This window comes from Globicephala melas, chromosome 7 (genome assembly GCF_963455315.2).
Source record: "Globicephala melas chromosome 7, mGloMel1.2, whole genome shotgun sequence".
Classification (NCBI taxonomy): Eukaryota; Metazoa; Chordata; class Mammalia; order Artiodactyla; family Delphinidae; genus Globicephala; species Globicephala melas.
This window is the reverse complement of record NC_083320.1, coordinates 85,737,696-85,762,439: the sequence shown is the minus strand read 5'-3', so window position 1 is coordinate 85,762,439 and position 24,744 is coordinate 85,737,696. Positions and strand designations below refer to the sequence as shown.

Genomic DNA, 24,744 nt, shown 5'->3' with positions numbered 1-24,744 from the left:
CACAGATCAGTAATATTTTTATAATGATTTTGGCAAAAGGTCAGTCAATTTCATTAAACATATACAACAGTACACCTACTATGGGCAATTTGCTATATTATGCTTATGTGACTAAGGGTTGTGAAATCAATTCAGAGCAGCATTAAAAGAAACAAGACAGAACAGAAAAGAAAGAAAACATCAGAGTGCATCAAATGCAATGAGAATATGTATTATGTTATGAAAACTTTGGGTCAATTATAAATATGCCTCCATACATGGGTATACTAGATCACAATGTAAATACGTATATTGGTGTGCATCATCGTCAAAAGGTTGGAAACTCTGTTATGTTGGAATCTTTGGGTCCTATGAAGCTGAATAATTACAACTGCTATCCTCAAGAACCTTCTGTTATTGAAGTATGACAAATACATAGTTAAGTATAAACAAAATCCCATGGACATTCAAAGAAGGGAGGCAGCATATCTCTTTTAGAGGTCAGGGAAAGTGGTTGAGCTTTGACAGGTATAAGAGGAGAAAGGGGTTCTGGGTAGTGACATGTGAGCTATCTTCAGGGAACACTGAGTAAACTAGGCTACAGCCCAGGATACTCATGGATAAGGATTGAAGTAAGCCTAGGAAGGTGGTTGAAACCATACTGAGAAATCCTGACCAATGAGGTTATACTTATTTGATAAGGGTAGGAGAGGAGAAGGTGAGATACACAGAGATTATCTTTAGCAAACTGAAGTTAGCAAAGGCTTACAGGGTGGAGCAGAGGGCAATTCTAATCAGCCCATGAGGGTGGCCAGAAGAATGTGACTGGCCTAGATCAATGGTTCTCAGCTGCATGAAGTGGGAGCTGGGGTTGAGCGTGCAGGTAGATATCGGATGATGAGAAGTAAAATATGTTTTGAAAAAGCATAATTATTATACTCATTGTTTTTTATAATCAAAACTTCAAAAACTGTCACTCCGTGAAATCCCCTTGGGGGTAGGGATGTTCACCCCATTTTAAAAGTTGATGCACCCTGACCTCCAATGTCCTTTCTAGTTGTAACCTCATTTGAATGACTTTATTTGGTGGACAAGTAAGCTAAAGCTAAAAGAGGTGACATGGTTAATCAGTGTCAGAGCTGGAACTAGACCCTGAGCCTTCTAAATTCCAGGACCGTGTTCATTCCACTGCACCATGTATCTGTGATGGTTTCCATTTTACAAATGAAACAGTTTGGGCAAGGAGAGATATAGCTGGAAAAGCTCACTATTTGGACCCAGATATTCACTCTCTGTTGTGCTGCTTTCTGTCAGAGACTCCTGTTCTGATAGCCATTGCAGGAAACATGAATTTGTAAAACAGGCAGGCTTTCCACCAAAGTCTCTTATTGGAGCAAATTTTATTTTGACCATACCACACTCCAAATCGTGACCATAATACAACTACAGGAATTCAAAAAGATGAAACTCCAAAGCAATGTGCAGCAGCCACATTCCAAGACCTCCTGTCAACCCAAGTCATATATACATTTACAGCTTTTAAAATTAGCATCTGTTTCTAATTTCCTATTGGTCTACCGATGTCTTGACTTTTTCCCATTCATTATTTACTTAATTTATCTATTTCCTTGTGTCATTCCCAAGCATACATTTCTCATAAACTTTAAGGACAGTGTTTTGAAAATTAAAGAATATTTTTCCTCAGTAATGTTTTCATAGATATAACTTTTGAGAACAATTTCTTGAGAGATGTTTTAGGAGTTGTATTCTAGGACACATTATCTTCATGGTCTTCCCCCTGGTAGGATGGATAAATGATCTTGCCTTGAGAATTGCAATGAATTCTCTGGTTTCCATATAAAAGATAAATATTCCACTTACAGAAGCTGCAGGAGTAGAGTTCAAGCAGGCCTAAAGTTTAGGCCTGACGGAACGGCATGTCTGGGAGTGATCAGGGGAAAAAGACTGATTCTCACAGGATATGCTGAGCAATGGGAGTGAATTGTTACCAGTTACTTGTGTCTAGCGAGTCTCCTAAGCATTTGCTAGGGGAGGGCAGCTGCAGACTTAACAAACCTTTCCTGAGAAGGGAAAAGAGAGCTTCTCAAGTACTGAATGGGAACCTCACTTTTGTCTGGGGTATCAGTGAGAGCTGGGCAGGGGAGCTTGCCTCTCCAACTGGGAGTGTTGCTGACTCTGGTCCCATGCAGCTGTCTCTGTCTAAGAAGTTGTACTCTTCACCCGCAAAGTGTCTTCTGGTCAGTTACACCACTGCCCCTTATGGCAGCCAAGTGACGACTGACCAGAGTGCAGTGTGATATGCACCTTGCAAATGATGCAATGACTAAGGGTGCTGTGAGCAATTAGGGAGGGAAGGAAAGGAAAAGGGAAGATATAGGACAAGAAGCACCACTGGAGTTGGGATTTTGCCAAGTGGAGAAAGGGTATGCATGTGCCTATGTGTGGAGGGGCAGGGGAATTTAAGCAATAAATAACACAAGGCATGGATGTGGATAAGTGCACAGATGTACTCAGGAGATGGAAAAGGGAGCTGGAATCCATGAGGGATTAGACTGGGGTCAGAGTTTAAAGAACCTCATTCGCTGACAGGAAATTTAAGTTCATCGTGCAGAAAAATCTATGAGACACATTCTTATTGTTATACTATTGTGATTCTCTTCTTGGATGGTCTGGGTTTAGAAAGAACACCAATAACAGTAGGTGTTTGAATCAAATATCAAAGTGTCCAGAGGCTTGAAGACCAATCTGAAGCTTTTGTAGGAGTCAAGGTCCCAGAAGGTAAGGGCAAAAACTAGGAAAGAAGCAGTAGCAATGAGAGTGAGGCATGGGAATTACTTCCATGGGATATATTCTCTGATGTGAAATTACTGAATCACGCAAAGGGTATAGTAACTTATATGGCTCAGGACAAATAACTTACATTGCCATTATCATACATACAGATGTTTCCCCATTAGCTGGCCAGTGTTTGTTAGGATATGCCTTTACTTTTATTGCTTTGGTCAATGCAACCGCTTTCTCATAAATTCTCTGTATTTACACTTATTTCATTACTGGAAAAATTAAAGATTTTATTCCTAAAATTTGATTTAGCATTTATTTCTTCGGCTATCACTACTTCTATTGTTTATTAGCTGTGTGAGTAAAAGGCCTAGCCTCGTCCTTGGCACAGAGTAAGACTTCAGTAAGTTATGGTACTTATACTCTGTTGAAGCTTTTGCAATCTTTTATCTATAGGATATATTTAAAATCTATACTTCATTACTTATATGAATATTTTGTTTTGTTAGTTTAATTCCACAGAGGTTATTTATTTTACCCAATTTCTTGTTTTCACTAAAAAATATTATATTTTAAAGCTGGGATAAGTATATTAAATTTTGTTATATAAGTTTGGTGGATGTTAAAATTATATACAAGCTGGGTTTATTTCGGAATTCTCTATTTTTGTCCGTTTTTCTACCATCATGTTTTTGAATTGGTAAAGTACTCTTTTAAAAGAGTACTTTTAACTTCATACATGTTCTGAATCTGGTAGGACATGTTTTCCTTCAATACTCCTTTGTTAGTGATTTCTCTGATACTCTTCCCGTTTATTTCTTTATTTTGTAGGAATTTTAGAACAACTCTGTGAAGATATATAAAGTAATATTTGGGTATCTTAATTGGAATCTTGTTAAATTCATAAATTAATATTAAGAGATACTGTCATTTCTATCTGAGTATTTATTCTTTCCTGTCAGGAGCATATATATCTACTTTTATTTTAATCTTCCCTACTTTCCCATTATATACGGTTGTTTTCTTCAGCAAAGGACTGGGAGACAGAAGACCTCATTTTCAAATCAGATTCCTGGGAAACTGCCTTCCCCAACCATATTCTTGGGAAAGTGATTTTATGCCTATAAAATAAAAGGTAAAATAAAAAGGTAAAGGTGGTTCTCTCTACTGAAAAGCGACCTCAGATCCACGTTATTTCAATGGGATGAATATAAATAATTTTCCTCAGCTATAAACAGAGGGTGTTAATGCATGTTTGATTATCTAGTCATTAGATTGCTGTAAGGGTTATGAAATTATGTATTCAAAGTTATCTGAAAATGTTACAATATAAACAAGGGCATGGTATAATAAAATGTAATTTTTACAATGTTTTCCTGGACAGTAAGATTCTAGAGGAAAGGAACCACATTTTCTCCTCTTGCTATCCACAATATGGTGCCAGGCCACACTACGAACTCAGTAAATACTTGTATGTTAGGGGAATGAGTAGATAGTGATACAATTTTTTAAAAAGTTAAAAGGAAAAGGAAAGGTATGGTCTAGAGAGAATGTCTTTAATCTTACTGGCACATTTATTTCATCTCATATACAATTGTCTTACAATTCAACATTGATCAATATATTAATAGCTTTCCTTCTGCTGGGTTCCCCCGTAGCAAAATTTTATACCTTTATATTAATGTGATGTAAGTTACTTGTGTTCCTAGAACCTTTCTATTATTTCCCCCTTAGTGTAAGCTGCTCTGCTGAAAATGAGATTGTAGCTGGGAGCTGAGAGAAAAGGGAGATGGGAGGGGAGGGAAATGTTATATAATTATCCTACATTTGACTCCAGAGCAAAGGATCAGGAATATGCCAAGATCACTGTAATAACCATTGTCATGCCAGATACTAACCAGAAGCTTTCCACATACTGTTCTTAACCTCAAATTAAAGGTGAACCAGAAAGACTTCTGTCTGCCAAAAGTGTAGCTCAGGTTTTTACTTTCCTTTGCAATCGTTCTGCTCCCCACCGCCCATGCCTGAAACTTAAAACTACTTCTCCCACAATGTAGGGAAAGAAGAATCCTGATGTAAGGCTTTGGCTGTTCATAGAAAAAAGTATTTGGTTTAGAGTTATCATTTGTGAGAAATTATTAAGTATACAAACACATTCCATTGATTTGATATCTTAAGTATTTGCTTCTTCTTCTTTAAAAAACAAAACAAAACAAAATACCATCTTAAGGGCTAACAATGTGACCTTGTCATGAGAATTGGTCTAAGCTAAAAATATTTGCATTGAGGAGCTTCTAGGCTTTTTGGTTCATTTGTAACACGGAGTGTGATGGATGCTTTACGTGGCAGAATGACCTTTCAATTTTCTGGATTAAAAATAATTAAAATAATGGCAAGAATGAACTTTTAAGGTTCAGCATCATTAGTGTCCTCTTTTCATCCAAAATTCATTAAAGACTCATTCCGTATAAACTCTGAAGAGAAGTCCATGAGTCTTATAATAAAATCTGCATAGTAGTTTTGAAAGCAATTCCCTCCCTCCTCCCAAATTATGTAACTGTGCTTGAAATCCTCAATGTAACTCAAAGGAGTAGATAGGGTGGGTGGTTTTATTATTATTATTTCTCTTTCCCATCTTCCCCTTTGTATGGTACAGATGGATTAACCGAGGTTAACCTAGAAAGCTACAGGACCCAGTCCCAAACCTGATCTTCTGACTTTAATTCTTATAAATCAAAGTTTCTCAATCTTGGTACTACTGACATTTTAGGTTGGATACTTCTTTGCTGTGAGGGCCGTCCTCTGCACTGTAGGGTGTTCAGCAGCATCCCTGGCCTCCGCCCACTAGATGCCAGTAGTACCCTCCCCTCCCCACAACAGTTGTACCAACCAAAACGTCTCTGGGCGCCGCCAAATATCCCCTGGTGGTGGAGGGCAAAACTACTCCTAACTGACACTATAAGCTTTCCAAAATGCCATCACCATAAGTGGTAATTAACTCCATTCCCACAGAGAGCAACTCGACTTCATATCAACTCAGCTTAATGGGACACAGTTGCCAGATGTGTCTTCAGACACGAGCTGGGTTGTCTCCAGCAAGAAGGCTGTGGGCAGTACTCTCATATTTGTTAAAAGTTCTTTATTCAACACGGATAGACTCACCCAGACTAAGGCAGATATCTTGGGTAGGCTTGATTTTCTCTCTGATGGGCCACAGATCATGATGCATGGTGGTCAGAGCTATGGTGGTCAGTAGTGCTTTTCATCAACTATTTCTGCTCTCCTCCATTCTGGGCTCAAAGCAGGATTGCATTTCCTGGCCGCCCCTTATAGTTGGGAAGTGCCTTGCAACAAGTTCTGGCCAAAGAGTCGAGTGGAACCCTATGTCACTTTTAGGCCAGAACAGTGAATTGCTAATGAAAGAACATCCTAGCTTTCTCTTGCATCTGGCACAGTTACTGGTAATGTTTGTGATGGTGGTTGCTTGGGTCTCTCTATATGCTTGGGACCCTGAGTGACCATACGAATAGAACACTACTGCTCACCTGCAATAAACACAGAGCATGAATAAAAAATAAGTGTTGAGTGTTTTAAGCCACTGAGATTTTTAAGGCTGCTAGCTTAGCATAATTTAGCTTATTCTGACTGATGTAAGAACTGAAAGATGAGAACAGATTGAAAAATAGATTTAGGTTAAATCAAGGTCATTTACATGAAAACAGAAAATATAATATAAAACCACTTAGAACTTCCTTAAGTCTTAGAGTTCTCTATTTTCATTCACTAACTCTCTAATATTTGGAAATCATTTCAATGTGGTTTTTAATATATCTGATACAGTATGTAAACTACATCATTATTCTAAGAATTCTTATTCTTTCATTCATTCAAATAGTATTTATTGAACAGTAAATATATACCAAGTATTATTTGGAATATCTTCCCACTTCATATTGTTTTCGACACCTTTCTTGTGATGAAGACAGATGGCAGAAAGAAGAGGGAGTTCACTTTAATATCTAAGGAGTGATATATTTAGGAAATGAATTTGAGGTTTTGCGGGGGTTCTCTGTTTATTTGTTTTTAAACTTTCCATTTGCAAAGAGCTTATTAGAGAAAATGGAAATGATTTCATATGAGTAGCCAGGAATTTTCCACCATTATCACCTCCTGCTGTCTTACCCGTAAAAGAGGGATGATTTTGTGGATTTCCACATAGAGGAGAATAGCAGAGAGGTGGGCTGGCAAGGTTTGAATTGTGGATTGATAGTTGGATGGATGCGTGATTTCAGGCAAGTGCTTTAACCTCCCTGTTTCTGACTTTTCGCAGCTGCAGTATGATAATCACAAAAGTGCCTAATTCACAGGGCTGTTGTGACGAATAAACAAGGCAAGGCACAAAGGGCTTCTAATAGTACCTGGCACATGCTAAGCGCTCTAGGAACTGATGGATAACGCACTGGAGTTAGACTACTTCCGTGATGCAAACATCACAGAAGATGTTTGTTTTATTCACCACTTCATCTTAAACATCTAGTTTAGTGCTTGGCATAAAGTAGATATTTAAAAAACATGTGTTGAACACATACAGAAGTGAGTAGGGATGAGGAGACTGACTCCCAGGTTCTACTCCTAACCTTGCCACTACCTACTGCCCGTCTCGCCCACTGTGCCCAGCTGTGAGCACTTGGAATAGTCACCATCCTAGATCTAGCATCTCTTTTGTAAAATGGAAGGATCATGCAAAAGAATGATAAACTATGTAGCTATAAACTAGAATCGATAATCAACTACTAAACTTTTCAGAAAAAGGATGATAATAACCTTACCGCAACATAATTTGAAAATAATCAACAGTATGAAGACTCTACAAAGTTGCTCTACTGTGGTTTTAACATTTTCAAAAGAAATTTAATGGAGATTGTCTGCTTCATCAAAAAGGGCAGTAATGGGCTTCCCTGGTGGCGCAGTGGTTGAGAGTCCGCCTGCTGATGCAGGGGACACGGGTTCGTGCCCCAGTCTGGGAGGATCCCACATGCCGCGGAGCGGCTGAGCCCGTGAGCCATGGCCGCTGAGCCTGTGCGTCCGGAGCCTGTGCTCCGCAACGGGAGAGGCCACAGCAGTGAGAGGCCCGCGTACCGCAAAAAAAAAAAAAAAAAAAGGGGCAGTAAAACTCACTAGCACTAATGCCATCACTCAGATATGCTACCTTTCCCTACCAGTTCTGTGTAGAGGGAAGGAGAAAGAAGTTGGTTATAGAGTAATTAATGTACAAACTTGCAACTAGAGTAAGAATAAGTCCTGCAGATCAAAAATACAGCATAGTGATTACAGTCAACAGTACTGTATTATATACTTTAAAATTGCTAAGAGACTAGATCTTACATGTTCTCACTGTGAAAAAGAAATAATTATGTGATGTGAGAGAGACCTTAGCTAGAGCTACACTGGTAATCATATTGCAATATGTAAATGTATCAAGTTATCACATTGTACACCTTAAATTTATACAATGTTATATGTATAAATCTTACCTCAAGGGAAAAAAATAAGAATATTTTAATGGTCCTGCCGTCATGTATTAAACCTTTCTTGGTTTTCCAATACATCTAGGCTTGTATGTGAAAGAGCAAAACTTGACTCATAAGGAGTGTAATCAAAGTGACTCAAGACTTCAAAGTCTCAGTTTTTCCATCTATCAAATGGGATAATAACACCTACGCCTTTGGGATTATCATGAGCAGTATATGAAATAACCTGGCAAAGGACCAAGCAAGAAGCAAACTTTCAATAAATAATAGCAATTAACAGGATAATAATGATTATTATTACAATTATTTAAAAGAAAACCACTTCCTCACAAATGTTAACAGTGTTCAGAGTTATCCTTCTGGCTGATACTGCACAGTGTATAAGTTGGTTTTAGGGTATGGGTTTTAGATATGCTAGTGGAGCACCTAGAAGAGACAACAGGCAAAGAAATGTATCCCTGCTAGGTAACCCTTTGCAGGAAGTGCTGGATGGTGAGGTGGGGAAAAAAAATTAATGTTTAAACTCAGAGAAGCAGTTGGGTCAGAAAACAAGAAAATGGAAAGGTAGCACAGCATAGTGGTTAAAAGTATTATGTATTGATAGTTATGTGACCTCACTTAATTTCTCTGTGCCTCAGTTTCCCCATCTAAGAAAAATGGAGACAATAATACTGAATGAGACTGTTAAGAAGAGTTAACATTTATAAATGGCTTAGAACAATGCCTGAAATACAGCAAGTGCTATATTAGTGTTTGTCAAACTAGGACAGTGATACAAATGGCAGAAGTTACACAAAACTGCCTGTGAAGAAACCTTTGGAGTAAAGACTAGCAAGGTGGCCTTCTAGGAGCACAATCTGGAAATCTCCCAGGCTCAGTCATCCAGCCAACAACTTGGGCTCCTCCTATGTGCAAGGTGAAGTTCTGTAGCCTTAAAGAGAATTGATTCACATTTGACGTGACAGAGATGGGCCAGAGGCAAGGGCAGAAAGGAGCTCCAGTTGGGACTGGGAGTAACAGAAGTGTGTACGTAGGTAATATGACCCTTCCTATGGTCTTCCACAGCATTCCCTAATGGTCCCACAGCATCCTAGGTACCTGTCAATTATATGTAAGTGTCTCCCCAACGCAGGGCTCTCTGAGGTGCAGACTGAGTCCTGTACACTGTGAAATCCCCCTTCCACAGTGCTCAGTAAGTATGTGTTGAGGTCGAACCAAAGTGAGTAAAAGATTGAGCCTGTAATTACTGAGCACTCAGTTCTTGGGCCCCTAATTGCTCCCCAATCCACTTTCAATCCCCAGTGCTGATCTAAATAGCTCAGTGTTAACGTGTGGGAAGGGAGAGCTGTGATCCCAAGGACATGGCCCTTTGAGTAAGAACCTAGTCTTCTTTGTAGTGGTGGCTTAAAATTATCCAACAGTAAAGCTGGCTACAAAGCCTTCTGCTTAGGGATATCCTCCAGCCTCTTTCCTCAGTTCATCCACAAACACCTCAAAACTGGCACAAACAAAATTGAACTCACTAGCTTTGTAAATGAGCTGATTTTTTCTTCCTTCTTTCTTGACAGCCATCCATCTATCAAATTCTTTTCTGTGTTTTCCTTGAGAATGTCTCTCTCCTACAGCCCTCTCACTAATCTCTCTTCCACCACCTCACAGAATCACACTTGGATGACCGCTGCAGTCTCACTGCAATTCTGCCTACATATCACTGCAAGATAAATCTTCCTAAAATACACGCTTTATCATATTTCTTTCCAGTTCAAGATCGAGGCTCCCTATTTTTTACCTTTACCTAATCTACTTTGCTCATCCTCCGTACTTTGGCCCTACCCTGCCCATGTATTACTTGCTTATTAAGTTTTGCATGCAGAATCTTCTATTCTACTTAGTGACCTCATAGCACTAATCACTGAAATTGTTCTCTCATTTAAGTACAATATCTAAAATACTTGCTTCTCTATGCTTTGCCCATGTTGTTTCCCCTTTTGGAATATCCTAATCCTTTAGCTATTCAAGTTCTAGCTCTTAAATTAACATTCTACTCTAAGTCACATGTGTCAGTACTCATATATAATTACATTATCCTGTGTTTCCCTCTGTTTCCCGTCCTTATGCAAAAGTGCTCCCTCTTCAAGAAAACTATAAACTGCTTGAGGGCAGGGAGTTTACATTTTTATCTGTTTATTGAACAAATATTTACTGAGTTCCAGCCTTGTACGAGGCACTGCACTAGGCTCTGAGGTACCGTGATGAACAAGATAGTCATAATCTTTGTCCTCCCAGCACCTACATTCTAATGTTTATGTGTATGTGTGTGTGTGTGGGGGGAGTGAGATAACAAATTACACAAAATTATATGATTAGAAACTGAGGGAGGCACCATGAGGTAAAAGTATAGGGTGCCATGAGACCACTGCAAAGCTTCACATTGAAAGAAAATGCCCTTGAGCTGAGAGCGAATGAATAAAATACAAATAGGCAAATGTGCAAAGGTTTAAAGAAGGCTGGAATCTTAGAGGAACTGAGAAAAGTTTGGTGTCCATAAGTGCAGGGGGCAGAGGATGAGCCATATCAGATGAAGCTACTGAGGTACAAGCTGGGTGTACTTCCTTGTGTTGTACCAGAATCAAAAAGTACTTGCTAAGTGAGGGTAAACTTTAAGTGGTCCTTAAGAGTCATAAAGCATGATGACAGAGGCCATTTCTGAACTTTTCTTGTCTGTATACTTGGAGTTTACAAAAAAAGCTGAATATCCAAAGCTTAAAAAATATGAACACCTAAGTGCTTAGGACGGTGGTTGGGATGCTCATCTTACTGACCCAAACATGCCCAGTGAGGATGCAGGGTGAAGGAAATGGCTTGGAACAGGCTCCATGTGGCATTAAGGATGAGAAGACCTGCTGCTATCAGCTTTGGATTTTTGTTTGTTTTCTCAAGTTCAATAAAAAAGGCATGGACCAATGACAACTATGATATGTGTCTACGCCACATTACAAGTTTGATGCCAAAATGCTTTACACCGGCCACCTAACAGATGGTAATATATTTCAGCCATTACCAATGTGAGTAGGAATCAAACCAGTGACCCCAGAGGTGAGAGGGTGTATATCCAATTACAAATTCCCACTTTCCTTAAGTGTTAAGATGCCTAAAGCAATATATGTTATTTACATCAGGATGCACTGTATAAACTATATTTGATAAAAGAGATGACTTCACGTTCTCAACTTAAATCAAAGAATGCTTACTTAAGTATTTTTTTAATTGAATCACACTTTAATGCCATCGTATAACCTTTTGGTTAACGGTGCTCATCTTGATTATTCTAACAAAGGGAAACATGGAAATTAATACTTAAGTTGTACAGCTTATGTCATCTATAAAAATACACACAAGAAAATTCAAAAGAAATACCTGGGACATCTGTGAAGGTTTCTCCAAGGACAGATACGTGGAAATTGAGTCCTAAGTCCTTAAGATGCATCAATACCTTAAAAAAACTCTCTGGATCTTTATCATGCTCCCTGGAAATAAAAACACGAAACAAAACTTGTGATATCTTAGGGTATGTGTTAGGAAAAGTGTTTTCACTTCTCATAGTATCAATTCCTCTCATGGTCTACCGTTAGTTAGGAGAGCCTCTGGCATCCAAGCTGAGATCTTCCCTCACCCTTATACTGTAGCATTAGTATTGAGTGTTTTCATGAATCTAATTTCTCTATCATGGATCAAAACCCAGTCCTATTGAAGTCTCAAGGCTCTGCAGCCTTTTATTAAAGGAGAATCTGTTTTTTTCACATTTTTTGGTTAGACTATAGAAAGTCTAGCTTATTTTCCTTTCTCCTAAAATGGTTAATTTTCCACTTAACACAGGTTTTTAACAAAAGAAAAGACCAGTCTTCAAAGGACGATTCTCTACTGATCATGAGAATGTACCAAAGATGCTTTTCATTTCCATGAGTCTGAGTACCTCTCTCTCACATTTACTGAGCCTCTTTGTGTCCACAAGGAACACACAGTTTAGGGAGTGAGATTACAGACTCTCTCACTAATCTCTTATTTTTAATAATTGAATGGAGAATTATAAATACATCAAAAGGGGGTAGGCCTGAGTCTAAGTCCGCTGAGTATTAACTTAGGAGTGGAGGTTAGTCAACGCATAAAAGAATAGTAGTAAAGATAATTCTTTCATTTAGTAGAAGCTTTGAAAAACATGGATTATTTTTGTTTGTTTAGCTTGTCAGTCTTCTTTGTAATGACAGAATAAGAGGTTAAAGGACACTGAAATTTAAAAAAATCACCAATTCAAGAAATCACACTAAAATGGAATGACTTATTTTTTACATTCTAAGGTGTGACTATTTCAGTATTTCTTGCATTTAATTACACTGTTTTAAATTATCTTATTTCAGACAGATGTGGACCAGATGTCTTCAAAATATTTGTTTTTTCATTTATAATTCAGAATTTAAGCTTATTTTCTATATTTCAGAGAAATAGTTATATATCAGCAATTGAATTTCTCATTTACCAACTAATTATGTAAAATAAATCTGTAAATTGATCAAACTGCTATATGAAATATGAAAATTATATCATTCAGGAAATCTCATGAAAAATGACATCTGCAACCCTAAATGTGTTAATTCACAATTCAGTCAATATTTTCAGTATCAAGAATTAAAACAAATGCATCTTCTGATTAACATTTTAAAACGGCATGTATAATCTCCTGGAATTGTAAGATCTTATAGAATTAGAGTTCTGTAACAATTTATTTTAAGCTCTCAGTTTGATTTGCTTCAAATAATAAAGAATGCAGTGGCAAAATGTTCATTGCTTTTTAAGATGATGGGTATTACACACATGTACCATTGGGAAGTTTTGGGGTAATTCTCACATATACTACTGCTGTGGGCAAGAAAAAAGACTCAAAACAGTTTAAAGTAAAGAATACACCATATGTTATCTTCAACCATATCAAGCAAACAGCTGCCACTTGACCTGTAATATATGTTATTTTACTCTGAATCTCTTGGAAATACATAGATGAAAAGAATGGAAACAATATAACATAATATACTTTAAGGAGGGAGTAACACTACAGGGAAATCTAGCCACTCAATTCTCTAAATTTTTCATTTTGAGTTCCAAAAATTTTGGCTATGGGCCCCTGAGAGAATATCTATTCTAAATATTTCCTGCTGCTTGTTTGTTGGTTGGTTGCTTTGTTTTGTATTAAAGTAAAAGGAGATGTGGTTTGGGCTTGGAAGGAGGTTTAATTGGGTAGAAGCTGTAGTTCTTAAAAGATTCCAATGTGAATATTTTCAAAGCAGCAGGCTTCACGAACCTATATTTTCAGTGTTTCTATACAAGATAAATGCATGACAATCCTACTATATTCTTAAGATATTTTTTATAGGTGGACAAAAGCTCTCATATTCAATAGTCACTTTGCATAAGAACACAAAAGAGATTTGCATGAATCCCCTCTCTTTTTGTTTAAACTATAATATATGGATGAAGGTAAGGTGAGATTCTTCTTCCATATAATTATCCCTCAGAAAAAGAGGCATCTTATCTAAAGTCCTTATAAAGTCTCTCATAATACCAGGCACTCTCTCAATTACTTTATTTTGAACAAAGTACAGTTTAGGGAAATAGCATTAACTTGAGACGCCAACTGATGAGAATTTTGGATAGTTTTAGCAGTCATTTGCTTGATGGGACCGGTAAAAACAGAAGCCAAGGGATTTAATACTGAGTTAGTAATTATTTTGGGAGACATGACCTAAAAATTCAAAGTGTTTTTGAAAACAAGTATTTTAAAGATTACTAAAAAAAGTAATAGAGTAAGTGGTTACTGAAGACTATGAGTAGTAAGTGGGTTTTTATAGCCAGAGAAAAGATTTTCAGTGATGGCATCATACGGTTTCACAATCTTGCACCCCAAACCGCTTAGACTGAATTCCAGATGACAGGTGGCAGAAACATGCCAGCTGCCTGAAAAGGTGGTACCATTCTGGTGTCAAGAATGCATGGGAGGGGGAGTTAGACTAAAACTACATCATAAACTATAAGGTTGAGAAAAGAGCAATACCTCTAAAAATATTCTACGTGATATATGCTTTAAAGTATTATCTACGTCTAAATTAGTAGATTACATATTATAAGTAGACACTTGGCCAGTTCATCCATGCCCCTCAAAGTTTACATAGTCAATTTAGCTGAAAACTTTTCTCGGTTTTCTCTTTAGACAAATGGGAAATTGCCTACTATTCAGAGAATCATTAAAGATGTGCACAGATATCCAGCCCAGCCATATATCAAGGCACGGATATAGCAATGACAGAGCTCAATATATTTTGTCAAGAGAGGGACTCACTGCAGATATCCAATGGATCATCCATGGATCTTATCCTAGCGCCCATAATATTAATGGACCCATTTAGCAGAGAATGTGAATCTGTCTTAAATTCCTTTCTAAGAAATCTAATGTGAAGTTCTCATACTTATGATTTTAGAATGAAGCATGAAACATAGGATGAGGTATTTTAAAATAACATATTGGGCTTCCCCGATGGCGCAGTGGTTAAGATTCTGCCTGCCAATGCAGGGGACACGGGTTCGAACGCTGGTCTGGGAAGATCCTACATGCCGCGGAGCAACTAAGCCTGTGTGCCACAACTACCGAGCCTGTGCTCTAGAGCCCACGAGCCACAACTACTGAGCCCACGTGCCACACTACTGAAGCCCATGCGCTTAGAGCCTGGGCTCTGAAACAAGAGAAGCCACCGCAATGGGAAGCCCATGCACTGCAAGAAGAGTAGCTCCCAAGCGCTGCAATGAAGACCCAACGTAGCCAAAAATAAATAAATAAATAAAAATTAAAAAATAAAAATAACATATCGAGTGCCCCTTTTTGTCAACAGCTATCAGGATTAAACACACATTTAATATTATTGTCAATTCTTTATAACCACATTTGTAGACTTACGGGCTCCTAAACTCTCTTCTTCTGCTCTCATCAATTCTGGTAGGGATGTAAATTGCAACAATATTTTAGAGGGCAATTTGGTAACGTACATAATAAGCCTTAAATTGTATATGACTTTTTCCACAGTAATTCCAATTTAGAAAAGTTACCCTATGAAATAATTAAAGAGGTGCACAGAAATTCAGCCAGAGTATATTCATAACAGCATTGTTTATAATAGCAGCCATCTGTAAACAACGTAATGGGATGATAAAGAAATATACTTTGACACATACATATGATACAATACCCTGCAACCATGAAATAATTTTGTAGAAGTATATTTTTGGCATGGAAATATATTCAAGAAATACTGTTAAGTAAAAGGGAGGTGACAGAGCAATACGTATTTTATGATCTATTTTTGTAAGACAAATGGATGTATGTGCCTAGAAAAAAGGTTGGGGTGAACTATACCAAAATGTTAACAGGGTTTATCTGTAGGGGCTACATTATAAATGTTTCTCTTTTTTTTTTTTTACATGTTTTCTATCATTCCTTTAATAAATATTTTTTATGTCAATCATTTTAATGCTTTAAGGAACCACCTCTAACATTCTGCCATAAAATTGTATTCATAAGGATTTTTGCTTAACTCTGTAGCATTTTTAGTATTTATAGTGGCATAATTCCTCATTTCCTGTGACACTTCTAGATTTGACAGCTGCCCATCAAGCAAACTTGATTGGTCATAAAACATTCTAGAAGATGAGTCAGAGTCCAAGTCTCCCAACAATTCCCACATTCTTGACTAGGTAAGAATGAAACAGTCTGGCTGGGAACTCATTCCTGTGCAGCCCAACTATGGCAGAAGAGACCAGAGCAGAATATTTCAGGCTTACTGGAAGCAGCAGATATAGCAAGAACAGCTTTTATTCCCAAATATTATTCAGAACATTTGAAAAGCATAAACTGTTTCCATGTGTTTTTTCTTCCTGTATCTGTTCTCTCTCTGTCGCCTTTCCCGTTTAGTTTTTTAGAGCTAAATTTCTTCTTATTCCTCACTTAACATTCATTCAGTAAATATTTATTGAGGATTGCTAAGTTTCTCCATACTTGTCACTTATACTCAACTGTTATCCTTTCCTGTTTTCCCACATAACTTTATACTTATTGAATGCAATCACTTTGATCTAGTTCCTTGCCTTGCCTGGGCAGAAACCTGGCTCTTTTCAGATGCCGTAACTTTCCCAGCAGCATGTCACTCTGGATTGAGAGGTCCATGAGGGAAAGATAAATGATGCCTGCTTTATTCACTACTAAGTACCCAGTGCCTTGCGAGTGGAAGACATTCCTTGTGTTCATCAATATTCGGTTCTTCTTTTTTTCTGGGCACACGAAAGACTCCACGTTCATCCCCTTGAAGTAGGAGAGGCCACAGGACTAGTTCTGACCAATGGATTGCAAGCTGATTGATGTGTGTCACTTCCAGGTAGAAATTTCTAAGAGCAGTTCTGGACAGCACTTTCTCTGTTGTAGTGATCCTTGCAGAGGTCTTGTATTAAGATGGTTAGGTTAAAAGAGTGAAGTGGTCTGGACTGCTACATGGAGAAGAGTTGCCCAATAAAGCCATCTAAACATGCAGCAGACTTTGAGTTGGTGAGAGAATTAAACTTCTGTTGTGTTTAAGCAACTGAGATTAGGGGGTCTTTATTACTACAGCATAAGGTGGCCTATGCTGACTAATACATTATCTGTGGCATAAAATTAGCTGCTCTAAAAATATTTGTTGAATGAATAAAGGTGTAGGAAAAATAAATTACATTTATAGAGCTCCTGCTATGTGCAGGACCCCACACTAGGCACCTAATCATCATCTTAATTAAGCCTCTCAACCAAGTGGTCATAGAAATATAACTATTCTTTCATTTAAGATCACACAGAAGAGACTGAGTTTGTATTTGAAATCAGGTCTCATCACTCTAAAGTCATATTCTTTCTTCTGTACAGTCTTCGACTTTTCCATTTCTTTCTTCCTACATATAATGAGAAGAAAAAGAGAGCTGGTACCTTCAGTCCATGGTTTTGTTTCCAGACCGTCAAGTGATGGACATTTCTTAGATTGCTACTTGAGGTTAAAACCCATTGCATAAGAGATGGCAATAAGAATAACAGGAAGTGATATGGAATTATACGATCTCTCAACACCATGGTTTCAAATTTCTTCACCTTTTCTGATACTCTGCTAACCTCCACCTTTGCTGCCTCATTATGAAGTACCGTGTTACTTCCAAATTCAGTGATGTGTTCTTTATTCCAAAACATAAGGCTTCTATTTACCAGCTTGTGTTAGTCGTTATGATCACTTACTTCTCTATCATCCTTTCTAGGACCATAAACTCTTCACTTCCCTCTATATGCCTGACAACAATTATCAGTTTGGGTTTCCTGCCACAGGTGCTGCTTCTGCTTTTAAAATGGTGCTTCAAATAGAATTCAACCCATAGTCTTATGAGCCATCAACTTCTCAGCCTCTCCTCCATCTGATACTACCAGTGCCTGTCTTTCTGTAACTCCACCAGCCCTCCCCACCATCATTTCCTTACAGGTGACTAAAACCAAGAATACCCACTGTGGCTTTCTCTGAATGTTGCTCATACTGCATTCTGCCCTTCAACTTTACTTTCAGAGAGAGAGTGAAGGGTACAGTTCAGAGACAAGTGGCTCTGCCACTGATCAGCAGTATGACTCTTTGTATGTTATATAACCTCACATAGCCTCAGCTTCTTCACCGTTAGAATGGGGTAATGATAATACCTACATTTAAAATGTTAGTTGTTAGACATATATACACTAACTAATATGTATAAAATAGATAACTAATGAGAACCTGCTGTATAGCACAGGGAACTCTGCTTCACTTTGCTGTACGGCAGAAACTAACACAACATTGTAAAACAACTACACCCCAATTAAAAAAATAAAAAAATAAAATAAAATGCTAGTTGTCAGGGATGAAGAAATGCCTGGCAGCCTACAGATACACAATAAACTCTCATTCGCTTCATCTTTGGTATTTGTGGGATTTTAATATTTTAGAAATGTTAACCAATTTATTCCATTTCCCTTCCACCTGAACACATTCAAGAAACTAAGATGTTTTATGTTCATGGCTTCAAGGAAGGCTTGAGATGAGGGAAAAGCCCCCCAACCTCTACCAAAAAAAGAGGCAGTCTTCTTTGTTGGTCACAGAAGCAAAAGCCCTTGTAGAAATGGTAAGGACTTCAGATAGGTACAAGTACTTAAGCAAAATGCTATGTGACAGTAGCATACACCCTCCCACAACGTGTCACTGTTCCACCTCTAGACAAGAAACAAGGAGGACTGATGGGGGAGAGTTGAGGAAAACAGAACTGTGAGAGTCCCTGAGGCCACGAACTACACTTGCTGGGTTAGAAGCCGAGGAAGAAGCATGACCCCAGAGAGTGAATGTCTGAGGGTATGTATCTGGGCACACAGTACTAGGGACATTCGTGAGAGATTCCCGAGACATGGTAGGCATAAATGTGGAACCATGGTTTCCTTGAGTGTCATGGAAGAGTCACAGGGCTGCTGGCAGACGGATAAAAGCAAAGGATCCCTCAGCAGTGGCCTGGGAGGAATGAGGACCAGGAAAATGGAAGACAGAGAATCTTGAACGGCTTGAGCTTTCCATCACCATATTGAAATGGGCCATTGCACAGAAATTAAGTCATAGAAAAATAAAATTCTAATTTATGCATATCAGTGTTTCATGCCATCTGCACATTCATATTCTCATCTTTCCTTTTAATAGCAGAGGGAGAGATGTCTGCCTTTCCAAATTCAAAGTCCATTAGAGCTCTAGATCTTCTACCTTGTCTCTTTGAGAAATCTGTGTTCTCATGGTCAGTTTCCTTCCTAAAGCCTGTGATCCTATCCCCTCCTCCACAATTTCTTCATGTACGTCTTAGGCACTTTTAAGTTATCCTTTTTACCTGACACCATTTATCAATGACAATAGTTCCAATAATATACTATTTCTAGGTGACTTTTCATAGATCCTTTCATCTTAGAATATTAGCTATATCCCTCCTTTCTTACCTCCTGTATCTTTCCTACAACTTTCCTCCCACTCTTTAATTCTGTTGGATGAAAATGCTCTCTAACAATACTAATTCTCACCTATGCCCCCCTTCATTCTCATCTTCTTGTATTTTCTCCTACATTTGACACCACTGACCATCTTCTGCTTTCTTAGAAGCAATCCTTGCTTAGTTTCCAAATAGTATATTTAGACTACAATCTAATGACCTAATGACCAATTACATCTTCCCACTCATTTCATCCAGCAGGCCACCCAGTAAAAACGATATTCAATGAATCATTTTTCCCACTAGGTCTCACAACATGATCTCCTTTTAAATCTCCCCACTGCTAAAAGCTTAGACCCCCCAGGTTGTTTCTCTTCAACAATGATTCCCACTCTTCCCAGATATTGTATACAGTAATCTCACTCAGCTCTCTAATTTGTCAATGAGCTCTTTCGCTACAACTTTCGCCAGGAAGCCAATAGAAATCCATGACTCAAATAACTGGTAGGCCACGAAGTGTCTCAATTAAGATGAATGGGGTCTTCCCCACTCTTAGGATGTTACTTAGGCAGCAGCTACTGTTGCACATACTTTTAAAGCACCACAATGTATGTAATTACTTCTCAGACCTGGGAGGCTCTATGAACTGAGCTCTTTCCCCAGTTCATTACTAAGTCCTTCTGTTTCCCTCTGTAATAAAGTTTCTCCTTGTCAAATGTCATGATCTGGGCTGTAATTGGAAACTGACAAATCATTTAGATTTTCTTTTGTATTATAACATTTCCCTCCAAGAGATGTGTAGAAAATACATTCAAAACTGCTTGCTGGTTATCCTGAGAGCTACTCCTGTAGTCCATCTCCTAGAGTGAGAAATTTGTCTAAGGGAGAAGCCTAGGAAATTCTTTGACATCACTGAGAATTGTTGTGTTTTTACTTCTCGTATAGGAAGATGCATGATTTTTGTTTCCTGTTTTACCCTGACTGCCAGGAAGCTTACAGTCAGGTTTTCCCGTGCTTAATCTCAGCATCTGTCAGATGGAAATAACAGTACCGAGAATACAAGAATAGAAATTTAAAAACTCACTGGATGGGCTCAATAGTAGAAAGGATACTGCAGAGAATAGAATCAGTGTTCTTGAGGTGAACAGAATTTACTCACTGTGAACAAGAGAGAAAATAGACAAAAATATAAAATAAGAAAGAACCGAACCTCAGGGACCTGTGGGACAGGAACAGAAGACTCAACATTTTGTAACATCGCCGTTCCAGGAGGGGACTCTGTACGATTTCTTACAACTGTATGTGAATCTACAATGATTCCAATACAAATTTCAATGAAGAAAATGCATGCTCAATGTAATAAAATAAAAATAATTCTGAAATATATGAAGTATGCACTGAAAGCCCCTATTTCTTACCCTTCCTGATTCTACTCCTCATATGTAACCACTACTAACAACTGTTTGGTGAGTAGGCTTCCTGATCTATTTCTATGCACATGCACAAATATATATTTGTGTGAGCGTATTTTTATACACTTTCCTTACTTTATAAATACGAGATCATGATCAGTCATTCTGCACTTTCCACTTTCATTAAATACATCATAGACATCTATCTACATCAGTGCATATAGATATCTCATTTAACAATGTTTACCTAATATTTCATAATTTAAAGTAAATCCTCCTACTACTGGACATTTAAGTTGGTTCCAACTTACTGATGTTTCAAACAATACTTAAAGTGACATCTGGTTCTTTTTATAACATTAAGATTTCTCTTTTGTAGAATCCTTATTCATTCTTGTTTTATCCTCCTACCCTGCAAATGCAGCCATCTCAAATCTCTAACAAAGATCTATTTCCCCTGTCCTACAATGTTTACCTGCCTTTTGGAACTATTCCACTTTCAAAGTGTCACCTACTCATTCTATGTTGTAAGTTCCATGAGGGCAGAGCTCATGCCTTTGTTTACCCTGTATTCTCCATGTGTAGAATTAGGCCTGGCATACAGTTTAAAAAGTTATTATTCTGAACTGACACTCCAAATCTAGCTCACCTCTCATGAATCTAATCTTTTTATCCCCACCTATTATAAATTATTTTTTTTACTATTTATATAATGAGGTGAATACACAGAGTCTTCACTCGGCTCTTCCAATGACAACTCATCTATAATACTTAAAAACTAAGCTGGTGCATTGTCGAACACAGCATTAATGACCTAGCTCCTCTCTGGTACCGACACATCCTCATCCTCCCAATATTCCAGGACTCAAGCCTGACACATTCTGAACACAAGGAGGCTGCTTCTAAGTTGTCCTGCTAATAAACTCATTACCAGCCTTACTATTTTCTCCTACATAATTTAAGATTGCTTGATAATTTCCATTTCTATAGTACAATGTTATCCCCTCATACCCTGACAACACCACTGAGCTTCAGACTCTCCCTCTGCCAATTCAGCTTCCAGAAAAACTCTTACATTATCCTCTTCTATGTGATTTTCCTTACATATTTCTTCTCTGAAATGCATACTAAAAACCCACTAAATTGAAATTAAGCCACCCTATCCAACATTCAAATATTTCAATCAACTCATTCCCTCAAATGAGTGTTGATATTCATATTCATTCTCATCCTCTTCCTGTCTCTGTGCTGTTTTCCATCCACAGCTCTTGTGTCTATAATTCCTGAGTCTGGGACACATTCTCCCCTCCTCTCGGCCACTCTTTGCCCATTGCCTCTTTCACTAACTTTGAGTTTATTGTTACTAGTAGTCATCCCTGTGAGATCCCATCTCACTCTGAATCCCTGCAAGAACATTCTCAAGTTACTGATGATTCCATGAATGTGTTCTTTTACATTATTTCATATTTATTTGTATGTTGTCCTCTTATAATTCATCTGAAATCCCTACCACAACAGTGAAATCCTTTGACTCCAGAAGTTGGTGGGCACTCAAAATATGATTTTGGAGTGAGTGAATAATAGCTCTGTCGTGGCTGAATAGAGACGGTTATATTTTTTAGATTACAGTAGGATAGGTCTATGAAATGACATGAAGGATCATGTTTTTTTTTTTTTAATGGACAATTAAACATGGCCTGGATTATTAGATGCCTTTCATCCAAATGAATTTCAATTCTTAATAACAGGTTTTCATATTCAGTTGTGGACATTTTGTCACATCTAGAAATGACAAGGTCTTCAATCATATGGGAAAGAATCTTAATTTGAAGAGAAAATTCTGCTCCAAAACTTCCTTCTGATTTAAAAAAATGTTAAAGTAGAAATGGGCAGAGTGACTCATAAAAAATCCTTTCAATGGGAAGAAAAATGCTAGAATTCTGTTCATTTTATGTATTTCATCTTATTTCTAGACCCAAATGAGACTGCTGTGTTTTTTTGGCTGACACAGAGATCTCCTAGAAGAGACATCTCCCTTACTAAGCAGCAACTGCTAAGCATACCAGATTGTCATGGCAATGACTGTGGAAAAGGAGGAACACAGTATGGGATGTCTGTTCTATAAAGACCTGCTCAAAATGACGTGTTCTTGTTACTACATATGTTGCATTTTTTCATTTTATAAACAGTATTAATTATGTATCTCCTCTCTTCTCCTACATTCTCGTAAATGAAATAAATCTGTATTATTCTACTTAGTCCCTTTCACAATAACATAAAAGAAAAAAGTTCATCCCCAAATTTCATTACCCAGTCTTTTTGGCTTATTATTTAAAGGTATTAAGAACTACTCACATTAGGTACCAAAGATAGACTAATCATTCATATGGAAAAGGATAAAAGATTCTGAATATTGTAATAGCATCGCATGCTATAAATTAACTATAATGCTCAAGAAATGGTTCTTCAGAATGAGAAGCCTCATGAACCAAAGTCTTAATTAATTAAATCTACTTATTACTAGGAGGTATCAGGAAAATTTATTTCTGGTAAAGAATGGATAACAAAGAAGAGTCGAGTATGTTAGATAGTGTATTTGGTGAGAGATCTTTTTGACTAAATAGTTTGCTTTAGAGGTGTATGTAAACCCCCCAAAAAAGAAGATGCTTATTGAAAGCTAATAATAATCAATTCGTCTATAACTATAGTTCTAATGGTGTGTTTTATCAGAATAAATGATGTAAAATAGTTTAAGTTTACATGGATGATACAGCCTAGCGAAAGGAGGGATAAAATCCTAGTTCTGACATTTAGTAGCTGTAATCCAGGGCAAATTACTAAACCTGTCTGAGATTTAATTTCCTCATCTGTAACAATCTGGCTAATAACACTCAGTTCAAAGAGCTGTTGAGGGGATTAACTGAGATGATGTATATGAAACAATTTTCGGTGCCTGGCAAACAGAAAATACACTATAAAGGATGGTGGTTGTTATAATGATTGTAATAATAATTATTGTAATCATCATTGTTTTATTCTTCATTTACAGAACTGGGAATTTAAGAATATTCTATTGAGTTTGATAGCCACCATAATTGGGCAAAAAATAAAGTTTGCTATACTTTACAATCAGTTAATTTATAGTATAAGTGGAATGTGCCATTATTGAGCTTTTCATAGAGTTACAAACGTGATTTAAAGCAGCTTGTGTTTGTGTATAAAGGCACACACGTCCTTAAATGAATTTTTCTTCTCAGACTGTATCCCTAATTCTGTCAAGTGCCACCATTAGTCTCATCACCCAATCCACAATTAGCCCAGACACCCTCATGTCAACAATCAATTCCCGAACCAACTCCTTATTACCACCCAAGTATGTTTCTCCTTTCTTTTTTTTTCCCAGTACGTGGGCCTCTCACTGTTGTGGCCTCTCCCGTTGCGGAGCACAGGCTCCGGACGCGCAGGCTCAGCGGCCATGGCTCACGGGCCCAGCCGCTCCGCGGCATGTGGGATCTTCCCGGACAGGGGCACGAACCCGTGTCCCCTGCATCGGCAGGCGGACTCTCAACCACTGTGCCACCAGGGAAGCCCTCTCCTTTCTTGATATAGTTCAGATGCTCATCATTCCTTCCAAGAACTATTATAACATCATATCAAATCACTTTCCTAAATAATTACAACTGAGATCAGGGGAGTCAATTGTCATTCCCCCCCTTCTCCACTTGGACATTACCCAAAGGCAACAAGGAGAACTGGAAATAGAGTGCAAATGTAATCTTCCACAACAATAAGACATCAGCCCCCCGAACCACACAATAGATGGAGAAGCTGCCAAAAATAATGAGGATCAAAAAGGCAGACAGGTGGAAGTGAAATGGAGGATATCCTCTGATTCTCAGGGACAGCTGGCAGAAGGCGCTCCTCCAAGG

At 37.9% G+C, this 24,744-nt stretch overlaps 1 protein-coding gene across 23 annotated transcripts in view; it reads right to left on the bottom strand.

The window, feature by feature from the left end:
- Positions 1–24,744, bottom strand: part of GTDC1 (glycosyltransferase like domain containing 1) — a 492,727-nt gene that overhangs the window by 122,436 nt on the left and 345,547 nt on the right. For all 23 annotated transcript variants that reach the window (XR_009564645.2, XR_009564636.1, XR_009564640.1 and 20 more), the window contains one exon: positions 11,730–11,839. Coding sequence is in view for 12 of the 23 variants with exons in the window: in XM_070045999.1 (XP_069902100.1) it covers positions 11,730–11,839 (110 nt within the window). In the remaining 11 variants the exon portion in view is untranslated. The remainder of the gene's footprint in view (positions 1–11,729; positions 11,840–24,744) is intronic.